The sequence below is a fragment of the Mesitornis unicolor genome, unplaced genomic scaffold, assembly GCF_000695765.1.
Source record: "Mesitornis unicolor isolate BGI_N332 unplaced genomic scaffold, ASM69576v1 scaffold5971, whole genome shotgun sequence".
Classification (NCBI taxonomy): Eukaryota; Metazoa; Chordata; class Aves; order Mesitornithiformes; family Mesitornithidae; genus Mesitornis; species Mesitornis unicolor.
Window position 1 is genome coordinate 17,821 of NW_010161608.1, and position 11,964 is coordinate 29,784.

Sequence of the window (11,964 nt, forward strand, 5' to 3'; positions counted from 1 at the left end):
ACAAAAAAGTCTGGTGCAAGAGTTTGTGAATTTCTCCCTTCTCCATCTAAGCTTGATGTCCTGGACATAAATTCTTTCCACTGCCAAGTTCCTGTGAGTAGGTGCAGGTGGCATTTGGGGTTTTATTTTTTAAATTTTTTAATAGGACTTTTGAGCCTAATGCTGCCCTCTTTAAGTGGTTTGGTTCCTCTTATTTTAAAAAAAAAAAAAAAAAAAAAGAGAATGGCTGTACTTGATTTCCAGTGGGAATTTTCTTGGTAGGCTGATGTAGCCAATTAAAAATAACCTCCTCTGTCACTGGTGACCTTGATGGCAGTCTCAGAGTGTGCCTCAAAAGTGCAAGACTGACTTGGGGTAGGAAGGGAGGGTAGAATAAATTTCCACGAATGAAAGAGTGCCCAGATAAATAGTTGCCATTACTAGTAATGACTCTGGGTTCAAGGTTAACTTTGTAACTTATTAATGACCTTGACTGGGCCCTTCTGCTTGGCACTGTGCAAATGCTAGGCTGGGCAGAGCCCCAGAGGGCTAGCAGCCGGCCTAGGTTTGCATGTAGAGTTTTTTCCTTAGGAAAAGGAATAATGCAGCCTCCTAAAGCTTTCAGTCCTAAGTGTTTATGCTGTGTTCTTGACTCTTCCCTTGCCCCAAAGTTTGTGTGGTGCATGGTCCTAAAAACTAATACACACTAAGCCCAGTGGCTAGTTCTCTATTTGACAGTAGCAAAGAAGGTGGAAAAGCAGTCATACAGCTGTAAAATGCACACAGATTTGGGAAGGTTCATGCTGATTCTGGATTTGGAGAGGAAGACATAGGTCAAGTACACCTGAGGGCATCTGCCCACTGCTTCTGCTGTGGAGGAGCTGACAGGCTCCAGGAGCCTTCATTTCTGAAGTCTCCTTGTTGCCACAGCTTGTTTAGATGTGACTTTGATTTGCCTTTTCTTTTCTTTTGTTGAAGTAGGTATAAAAAACAACCCAAAAGGTACTGCAGTCTTTGGGAAAAATGTTAACTTACTGAAAATTGGCCTATTTTTTCATGAACGTGTGCTGGGTTTTATCCCCACTGCCTTTCCACCTAGCCTTGGAAGTCTGTCTGTTTTCTCCCTGTTTTTTCCTCTTCACTTGCCATTTCTGTAATCTTGCTTTTGTCTCTCGCTTTCAAGTCACCTTCTTGTTCATGGCCACTTTTAGCCAAGTGGATAAACAAGCAACAGCCGATCACATGCGGTCAGGCTGCCTGTGATCAGATCGTGCCCCTGTGGGCTTGACTTCAGTGAGAAACATGCCAGGAGCAGAGAATGGGGAGTGCCTATGTTTGGCTCTTTCTCTGATAAAACTCTTAAAATTGTCAGGGTTAATTGGCTTCTGGAGGTGACTTTAATCATTAACTAACTCCTTCATCCTGCTGCAGCCTCAAAGAGGATGGTTGTGTGTGCAGGTGGTGAGATGAAGGCTTTAACTTAGTAGTTTCCCTGGCTCCTGTGTGTCTGTATGTCAGAGCTCGTACAAGGCTTCATTTGCCTCATCGTTGTGAAGGACACAGGATTTTCCTGATGAGACAGTTGAGAGCCAGAGCTCTGTTCTGTGGCTTCGAGCACTCCTCTCTCCAGAGCCACCTTTCCACATGGACAAAGCCACATCCTTCTGCCCTGGGCAGCTCTACCTATTCAGTCTCTCAGACTCCTTGCATTCAGGATCCAGAGCAAAACATGCTCTGAGGATCGCTGTGTGTGTGAAGCAGATGGTGACTTCTAGGCCCTTCCTGCTTCTCTGTACCTTGCCCTCAAGAGCAGAATAGTTGTCCTGCTACTGCAGTGTGACCCATGGTTTTCCCTCCTGTCCCCTGGCCAGTCTGAGCTCCCTCTGTCTCCCTTCCTGAGAGCGAGCTGGAGAGGAAGAGGATGTCTTTCTCTTGCAGTCACTACATGACACACCAGTAATTTCTGTTTGCTGGAGATCTTCAGGGCTGTTGCAGCTGCTGTGCCTTTTTGGGCCCTGCTTGTTGTGGGCTTCAGCTGTTCTGTCCTCTGTACCCTTTCCTCTGAAGTGTTAAAAAGATGTAGCTCCAAGTTTAGCACACCAGCTGTGGGCCCTGCAGCCTCGCTGTAAGACCTGACCTTCCTCCTGCTTGGCTTTCCATCAGCAGGAGCTGAGCTGCATCCCCAAGAGAGGAGTCTGGCGGGTTCCTGCCTGCTCTTTCTGTCCCTGCTCTACTGGGCATTGCCTGGAGGAGTTTCGGGTTGCTTCTCCTAAAGAGACCGCAAAACTGAGTCATGGTCTCCTTCCCTCTCCCTCTAGAAGACAAAAAAACCCCTCAAACCAACCAAAAAACCAGAACCCGGAAGGGAGATGCTTCTTATGCTGCATGGAAACCACATTGCATACTTGGGGCTGTGGCACCGGTGTGTCGATGGCTGCAGTGATTACTTGGTGAGCCTGTATGACATCAGGCTTTACCCTTTCTGGAGGATGGGAATGTGTGTGTTTGAGAGTGTGTTTTGGGCATTGTTTGGCGCAAGCTGATGGCTGCATGACTGCTGATGGGAGTAAGGATGGAAGGGTTTGGCCTTCTCCCTGCATGGCCTCTAAATCAAGATGTTATTCTGTTTAAAGGCAGCATCTTTCCCAGTGGCAAGCTGTCCATAAGAATGTGGCAAGGGACTCTATGCACGTGTGAGGATGTAAAAGGGAAAAGGGTTGACATCTTGACAACAGGAACTGATTTTCTGTCCAGCACAATTGTCTAAGAAGAACATGGTATCACAGCTCAGAGCTCCTGCTGGGCTTCTCCTGTGAGGACTATCTCCAGCCTCCCTGGATTTTACTGGCTTGATTAACTTTATCACAGACTTACAATCTGCTGCTTTTTCGAAATGCTGTATAGAGCCATGGTGTTTGGGGTTATGGTGTTGGGAGAGTTTGTTTTGCCTGTGCACCAGGAGACAGTACATTTCACTTTGATTAGAAAAGAATGCTATTGTGAACTTGGAGATGTGAAAGTTGTGTCTGCTCTCTACAGATGCCTAGTGCATGCTCTGGATGTGCAATTGCACAGCAATACGTATTTATGTATGAATCTGTGTTTTGGGCAATAATTATTTGGTACGAGAAAGGAGATTTGGCACTGGTATGAATCCCTGCTCCCACCCTAAGAAGTGCCAGTGTGTTCTCAGTCTATCCCAGTGTCCTGTCAAAGCTTTTGATAATTCCTTCTTGCTGTGACTCACCCTCGCTGCTCTTCTGAGGCTATGGCTGTGCTGCAGCATATAGTGTGGGACTCGAGAGACCTTTCTGTAGTGTTTTAGACTTAGCTAGCTGGCACAGTGAGTTCAAGAACCAACATCTGCCCAGGATCCTGGGCAGTTTGTATAGCCTACGTGGATGTCTGCTGCTGTTGGCCCTCAAGCCAGCCATGGCAGTCTGCACAAGACATGTGTCCAAGTGCAGTCCATGCCCCTGGGTTGCGGTGGAGGCACTGAGTGTAGTCTTAGTTTGATTTCCCTTGGGAAGGGCTTAATGGGGACTAATGCAATGGATTGAACTCGCTGAGGTAAGGATGCTCTTCATCCACACACTCTCTCTCTCCTCAGGAAAGAAAGCCGTGATGGACTCCAGCCCATTCTTGTCGGAGGCCAATGCCGAAAGAATCGTGAGAACCTTGTGCAAGGTCCGGGGAGCAGCACTGAAGCTGGGGCAGATGTTAAGCATTCAGGGTAAGTGGCAGTATAGACACTCTGTGTGTGCACTGTATACCACCACTTTCCCAATGCCTGTATTGTGTCAGGCTCACAACTGAAATTGGTTGAAAATAAGGTGAAGCTCTCTGTGAATTTTAATGCCTGTGTTAAGAGCAATTGTTGAGAAGCAGACGTATATCACACTCTGTACACAGGTGTCCTGCTAGAAAGATGGAGTATGACTACAAAACCATGATCCTGTTTTTTCCTCACCAAAAGTGGTCAAGGTTATATCCACAGCCCTCTCCCATTTACAGCATGTTTATGGTTTATGTGCTTTGTTGGCACTGAAGCTTTGCTGGAAAGGCCAGCACAGCTGATAATCTTATCAGGTATAAACCACTTGTTTTCATCTTGAGGAGACTTCAAACTGGCACTTACTCCATTGGACTCTTAAGTTGGTGATCACAGGTGAAGGCAGGAGTGACATCAGTGTCTGCACTGAACAGTTAGGTTACTCCTGGAAGATAGCAGGTGTGCTGAATTCAAACCTTATCTGGACCTGTCCACTTCGCCTTCCTGCTCTACTTGATAGGGAAAGAAAGAACCAGCCAAAAATAGCTGTTACACTTGTCTGGAAACAGTTTTCAGGATGGTACTGAAACTGAGTCAGTGTCTGAGTGTTTGAAGTACTCGGCTTGCTTGGCTTGTGTTTCTACTTGAATTTTTATAGGTATTGACTGGTGAGGCTGGATCTAGGATTGTATTAAATAACTTGGGCTAGCCAATAAAGTAAGATCAGAGAGTCCTTATTGTGGCATTTCATTGGTCTTCAGTTGCTAATCACTTTGTTTAGGTGCGTGCCAGGCTGGTGACAACATTAACAAAGCTAGGTGGGAGGCAGCAGCTGCTGTGTCAAATACTGCCACCCTTATGCTGTTTTCTCACCCTCTGGAACCACCAAGGAATGGTGGTTCACAGTGCAGGTCCAGGAGGAGCTCTTGTGCTCCTTGCTTTCTGTGGCCAGCACCTCTGGAAATCAGCTGTGAAGTTAACTTGCCTACCATAGGTGGGGGTTAATATAAATTTCTTAGGACACTGCTGAGTTGTATCTAATGTGTGCCCCGAGCCTGGCCACAGCTGCCCTGGGCTTGGATGTGAGTGAAGAGGGAATAGCTGTGAAAGGCCAGCTCTGGATTTTTGTCGCTTGCTTGCTGTCTTCTGATGTTACTGAGCTCTGGCAGGAGTATCAAACACTTGCCGACTGACTTCACTTGGCTGTCAAGACCATGCAGGCTTTTAGCAGTGGCACTGCCCAGCCCTCATTTGACTCCTGTGACGAGTGCGTGGAGCACTGCAATGCCTGGTGAGATCATAGGCCCCTGGTAACCTTGCTGAGGGACAGTGTGGTGAAATAACTTAGATACCTTCCAACAGCACGGAGTATCCCATTCTTGGGCTCACTGTTTGGACAGGAGGGCTTCATGTGATTCCTGCCACTTTGTGTTCTTCTATGTGGCTGGGTGAGTTTGAATTGGCTTCTTCTATTAGCAGGGATGTGTGGTAAATTGGGCACATGGGCTCTGTGGTGCCTTGTCCAGGTACAGCTGAGTACCTGTCAGCTGAACCACCCAGAAGTTACAAAGAAGTTTCCTTTAAAAACCCTGATGTCTGCTTCTGGGAGCCAGTGGATTTGGTAGGGACCCACATCCCTAAAAATCATGCGCAGAAAGGATGCCAAGGGCCCCAAATCATCCTGTGTTGTGGAAGATGTTGGAAAGGCAGCTGCATTGGCCAGTTGACAGTGCCCTACCTTGACTCTTGCGTTGTATGTTGTTCCAGTAAGGCCTCATCAGTTTACCACAAAGACGTACAACCTTGTTGGTCAGTGTTGTAAGCCTCGTTTTGTCAGAGCTGCCTCCGCAGGGTGACTGATTTTTAACGTTGCTGCTGAGTTTCTGTACAGTCAGCCTGGACTTGCAGGTTTCTTGGCTATGTGGCGTTGCACTAGTGAACCAAGTGGTGGTCAAAGAGCCCTAGTTAAGAATGCCCTCTCAGACTAAAGATGGAAATACCTCATAGATTTTTGGGTGTCAGCAATAAGCAGAATAACAGAAATTGATCTTAAATGCCTGTGGCATGTCCTGATACTTTGACACAACCAACCTTTAGGAACAGGAGTCACTTTCAGGGAGGTCCATTCTCTTTCTACGCAATCATCCCAGGATTACAGCATGATGTCTAATACTTTCACATATTTTTTCTATAATATTCAGAGGCTTGGCGGTGGTGCCCCATTGATGGTGGAGCAGAAGTGTCTTTCACTGTTTGGAATGTGCATGCATATGCAATGTGTAGCCTTCTTGCAGGGTTATAACGTCACAGCAGGAGATTTACTCGCTGTTCCTGCAAAGCCTGTTAATCTCTGACTCGTAGTGGACTCCACTTAAAAACCCCTGTTGATTCCACAGTGGGGTTTTGTTAGTGCTTTTAAATGCTCCTCATGGCTTTGGGAATTTCTAAACAACGCTGACTGTTAATGTCACGTCTCTGCATTATGTATCTTTTCCTTTCCATTACTCTTCCCAGGACAGTGCTCTTAAGGCAGCTGTTTGTTTCTTGTTTCCTGGGACAGACCTAGGGTTGTACGTGCATCTGTAAGTGCAGAGGAATGACAGATTTTTATTCGAATGTCACAAGTGTGTGTGCAGGTTGAACTCTCTAGATTAAGGCTGGTCGCCTGGACTTTTTTCCAGTGTTGGGAGAGCAGCAGATAAATCTAATTCCTCCATAAGCCTTCATGAAATGAAACGTTTGCCAGAGCTGGTGCTAGTTCTGGGTATGGAGAGTTTCTGAACGGGAATTATTTCCAAAACTGTCATTGGGGTGTATGTGGGGGCAGGACAACCTGAGTTGTCTGAATGCAGGTGCACATTTCTCTTTGTGCTGAAGAAAAACCGGAAAATGCAGCGCCTGTGCTGACTGTTGTGTGCTTTTCCCTTGGCAGATGATGCCTTCATCAACCCCCATCTCCAGAGGATTTTTGAGCGTGTACGTCAGAGTGCTGACTTCATGCCGATAAAGCAGATGATGGTGAGGAGTATTCGCTGCTGCTTGTCAGGGGACGAGGGACAGTAACAGGATATCACCTGTGACCTGTTGCCCCAGTAAGGGAGGTGAATGGGGTTTTTTAGGAGTGTTCTTTGAATAAATGTCACATACTTTCAATTGTGGGTAACATCTGATTCCTTATCTCAGTTATGTGCTACCTTTTCTCTCCAAAACATTGAGCTCAGCTCTAGACAGTGGGGAAAAATGTGGGTTTTTTGTCCCGAGACTATGCTGATAGAACAGGATGTTACATACAAACACGATTACAGGATCGTGTTGAATGCAGCCCCCTCTTCTTTCTCTTCTTTCTCATGGATGTTAAGCCAGTGTCTAGAAGTCACTACATCCCAGTTTAGAAACAGACTTACAAGCCGTAGTCTGATGGAAGATTGACAGCAACTTTGTCCTTACTTTTTTGGTTAAATCTAACTCGTCTTCAGGAAGAGTCAGAATAAAGCAAGCTAAGTTTGCTTTCCCTAATGGAAATGTTCTTTCTTTCTCTCTACTTCCCTCTATAAATTAAGATGTGGAAGGAATTGCCAGCACTGCTTATCTTCTGAAAGACATTGTGCAGAGCCAGAACTTAAATATGGCAGTCTGGCAATGTAGCAAAAAAGCTGTTAAAGCAGGCGGTGATATTTGATTGTCAATATTGCCTTAAAGAGAGTCAGTCCTGCATGCCTGGATTGCTTCTGTTCAGCTTGGCAGCATGATGAAAGAGGAGAAGTATCTTACTCCTTGCTCATTTTCTGGAAGATAACAAGTGGCACCAAAATGGGGGCTTCTGTATGGCTGAGGCAGTGGTGTTTGTGCTCAAGTTCTGCCCTTTGGACCAGAGCAAGAGAGCCTCACACAGACCTGATCAGTGTCTGTTTAGTGCTGGGGGAGAATTGCTGGCTGGCCCACTCCTCGCAATGGTGTGCAGTGGTGAGGAAGGGAGGGCAATCTAGAAAGCAGGTAATAGGTATTCAGAACTGCTATAGGCTTTGTGAGTCACCTTAAAGGAATGTGGTTGCCAATAGCGAAAATCTTGAAACTTTTGCTTTCTGTACCCTGATGCTTTGTTTGTATTTGTAGAAAACTCTGAATAATGATCTTGGCCCCAACTGGAGGGATAAACTGGAGTCCTTTGAAGAACGCCCCTTTGCTGCTGCTTCAATTGGTCAGGTTCACCTGGCACGGTTGAAAAACGGGAAAGAAGTTGCCATGAAAATCCAGGTGGGTTTTACAGACCAGCCTTGTATCTTGCCTGTGCCCCACAGAAGGGCAGGAGAACTGAATAAGTATGTTTACTGCTAGATGGATGATAAACATTTTTATGCAAATGAGAATTTGGGTCCAGCAATATCGTACCTACTGCAAGCAGAAGGGAGGGATAGAGAAGGTTCTGCAGCTTGAGGCAGTCTCTGATTCCTGATGAGCGGGAGACGTCTCATAGGTGAATCACTGCAGTGTGGAGATAACAGTGGTGAGGGACTGCTTATACTTTTAGGGCTGTGTGTGAGGGTCCTACCTGCTTCATCTGTCAGTCCCTCTCCAGGATGTGCAGGTGCCACGTGCCCCTTTCTAGCCACAGCCCAAAGGTTAAACAAGTTTTACATGACAAGCAGGTACTGACTATTGAGCAGTGACAGTCTGACGATGCAGGAGGGTATTCACCAGCTCACACTAAAGCTCTCAGTGATTTCACACTGGTATTTCTAACAGAATGGAGTTTTGGGGCTGAAACCATTTGTAAAACACAGTTTATAATCTAAAGGAGTGAGATCCCTTGCTGACTGAGCAGGGTCCCAGGCAAAGTTGGCCATTCGGTTGGTGTTTTTTGTGAAATGGGGAGATTTTAGAAACAGTATGGATGGGTACTGGTGTCTTCTTAAGGCATTTTTTGACCAAAGTACTCCCTGAAGTTAGGCCAAGGTACAAGCAGTGGAAAGTTGGCCCTATATCATCAGCACATGTTCTGCTCCACAGCAGTATAGGCTGGTTCCCTTCTTGGCAGACAGGGTGAGGAAAAAACTGAAGGAGGCACCTGTGCCAGGCCTGGGCTGGGGCCTCACCACTTGCCCTGCTGCTGTGGATGAAATGCTATGAGGCTGTCAGTGGCACATCTTTTTGGTTGTGGTAGGGAAGTGACCAACTGCCATCGCTGTTGTGAGATTTGTGTGTTGGAAGAGTCCTTGTCAGAGGACCTGAACAGGCCATTGTGGTTGCAAAGGAGCTGCATCTTAGCCTGTGTCTGTGTCCCCTGTTTTAGATGCTGGGCTATAAACAAGCTTTGGAAGGAGGGAGGGGTGTGTGGCTTAGGTACACCCTGGTTCATGGCCAGGCTATAGGTGGCTGTTGTGGGGTCAGTGGATGTTGAGCTTGAAGGCATTTTGATCTTGCTCTGTACAACTGGGTCATCTGTTCTCAACACTGTTCTCTCCCCTTCTGTCCTGCAGTATCCTGGAGTCGCTCAGAGCATCAGCAGTGATGTTAACAACCTGATGACTGTCCTGAGCATGAGCAACATTCTCCCTGAAGGTAAGAAGACAGAGACCCTTGGCAGGATCTGTGTTCCCACTGGCACATGCTGAGTTCTGCCATTTCTTTGAAGCAGTGCGTTGTGTACATCTCTCCACAGACTGGAGAGAGGAAGTGGCATCAAGGAAATGGTGAAAGGGACTTAAGAATTGATAAGTCTGTCCAGGAGCAGATCTCCTGCAGAAAGTGGGAGAGGTAGTGGATGTGAGCAGTGCGTGCAGGGCCAACTTGAGGGGCCATGCTCTGTGCCCCTCTCCTGCTGCAGAGCTGCCACTGCCTTTGCTGGGCACATACCTGCTCCACTGCCCATTCAGTGGGGTGGGAAGTGCACCTGTGTTGGTGTTTCCCGGCCATGAGTAATGTGCACTTGTTTCTGTGTGCTCCTTATAGTGAAGAACCCACAGGGACCTTGGTAAAGTATGAAGTGTCCAGGTATACTAATTTTTGATGGCTTTCTAGGCATGAAGTGTGGCCAGTGTTCAGGTTAGGTAGTCTTGCTTTGTCCCTGTTGTTTTACTGGTACATTTGGGAGAACTCATTCTTCTCCATGTTTCCTGTAGCCCTCCATGCCTGCAGTTCTCTGTTCTTTCCAGTCAGAGTTGTAGAGAGGTGGAGAACTGTCAGACCTGGGAGCTTGCTCAGTGTCCCAGCACATGGATAAGTCCCTTTTCCCACAGAGAATGCAAGACTTAATACTCCTTTTCACCAAGTATCTGCCTGCAGCAGCTGTAAATTTTAGTGGGACTGTACAAAATGCTTTAAAATCAGGCTGGGTGCTGGAACTGTTCTCTCTGGTGTCTGGGCAGGGCCAGTTCCAGCCGTGTCTGTCCAAGAAGTAGATCGGTTCTCCAACTCCAAGATGAGGAGACTGGACTTGGCAACTCAGGCCCTGGCTATGTGCTGCTGCAGTTCAGCATCTTAGTCACACTGACTGTTTCTGCATGGCAGTGCCTGCTCTCAGTTGTAGGTGGATATGGTTTGGAGCCCTTTTATGACTGCTTGTGCCCAGGCTAGTATTTGGGTACTTCTGCTACTTGGTGTGTGTCTCTGCACAGCCATGCCAATACCAGGAACTGACAGCCTGGGCCGTGGGTGAGAGCCAAAGGCAGGAATGGAGCCCCACTATATAAGAACGGTGTGGATGTACCTTGCTTTAGGATCAGCTGCGTAGCCTTGGCCTGGGATTACCTGCAGAACCTGTATCTAGTTGGAAATATTTTGGCTTTCTGGGGCCACTTGTGCTCTTCAGCTCAGTGTGGGCTGGATAGCAGGTTGCTCAGCTGCAGCTCTGGAAAGCTTAGCCTGAGGGGCTCCTCTTTTCTAACCCTACTCTCTTCTCTGCTGTTTGACTTTCAGGTTTGTTCCCTGAGCATTTGATTGAAGTCCTGAGCAGAGAGCTGGCCCTGGAGTGTGACTACCAGAGAGAAGCTGACTGTGCAAGGAAATTCCAGTACGTTCATACCGTTGCCTTCAACCCCTCCCATCTGTGTATGTGTGTGTGAAACATAGGAGAGGTAACTTAACTTTAGGGACGGGGGAGATGAATGCTGTGCCGTGGGATGCAGCATATGGGAAGGGAGTGTGTTTGTGGCCTGAGCTGTGTGCTACAATTACCACCTTGCCTCAGCCAGGTATGTTTTCAGTCAGATTAACTGTGGTGCTGGGGTAGAAGCATGGGAATAAGGCAGGTGGCTGCTATACTCTCTCCTTCAGCATGAGCACATCTGTTTTACCACGTGTGAAAGCACTGCAGTAACTCTTGAGTTGCAGTGCTATTCAGTGTGCTCTCATTTCAGCCTGTTGTAAGCTTCTCCCATCCTTTGGTCTAGGAGGGCAGTTCAGCACTCTTACAGTCATTAACACCACCAGCACTGTCTGCTCCCTCGTCTTGCCTTAGCGGTAGAGACCAGGCTGTTTTTACGTGCAGGCTGGATGAGGGAGAGCTGTCAGGGGCTGGATGCCCCTCTTGTCCCTCTGCAGAACTGCCATTGTGGTATTGCTCCCCTTGGAAAAGGTCTGTTTCTTCCATGTGTGTAGTCTGGCCCTGAAGTGAAGTGAGGTGAGCAGAGGGGCCCAGTGCCCCTGGATGTACCAGCCTGGTACCGTCCTAATGTCACTGTCCTGGCAGGAGATGTGACCTTGGGAGCTGGCAGCAGCTGTCAGTCACTGGTGTGGTTTCTGGTGACTTGATCCCTACTGTAACTGGTGAGGAAAATGCTCCTGGCAGTGGCAGTCAGGGTGTGGGAGAGGTTGTGTGAAGGGGCTGTGTGAGGTCATGTGGAGGGAGGCTCAGCTGCTCTCAGGGCTCCTAATCTTTTCCTCTCCTTTCTCCATCCCCTAGGGCGCTGCTGAAAGACCACCCCTTCTTTTACGTCCCAAGAGTAGTGGATGAGCTGTGCAGCAAGCATGTCTTGACCACAGAGCTGGTGTCTGGCTTCCCCTTGGATCAAGCTGAAGGGCTGAGCCAGGAGATTCGCAATGAGGTACTGTGGGGTGGTCTGGCTTCTCCACTCGCCCAGAGCAGCCTGCTTGGCCTGCCTGGTGGTGACTGGTGGATCAGGGGATGCTTTGTGGAAGGGAAAATCCTGAGCAGTGCAAAGCAGGGCTGGAGTTGGGGGACTGCCCGGAGACCCTTGGAAGATTTCTGTGTAGGG

General features: G+C 47.8%; 1 protein-coding gene across 1 annotated transcript in view; it reads left to right on the forward strand.

Annotated features, from left to right (window-relative positions):
- Positions 1–11,964, forward strand: part of ADCK3 (aarF domain containing kinase 3) — a 32,589-nt gene that overhangs the window by 16,080 nt on the left and 4,545 nt on the right. The window contains exons 5-10 of the mRNA XM_010193374.1: positions 3,590–3,712; positions 6,684–6,769; positions 7,865–8,005; positions 9,229–9,310; positions 10,667–10,760; positions 11,652–11,793. Coding sequence (XP_010191676.1) covers positions 3,590–3,712; positions 6,684–6,769; positions 7,865–8,005; positions 9,229–9,310; positions 10,667–10,760; positions 11,652–11,793 — 668 coding nt within the window. The remainder of the gene's footprint in view (positions 1–3,589; positions 3,713–6,683; positions 6,770–7,864; positions 8,006–9,228; positions 9,311–10,666; positions 10,761–11,651; positions 11,794–11,964) is intronic.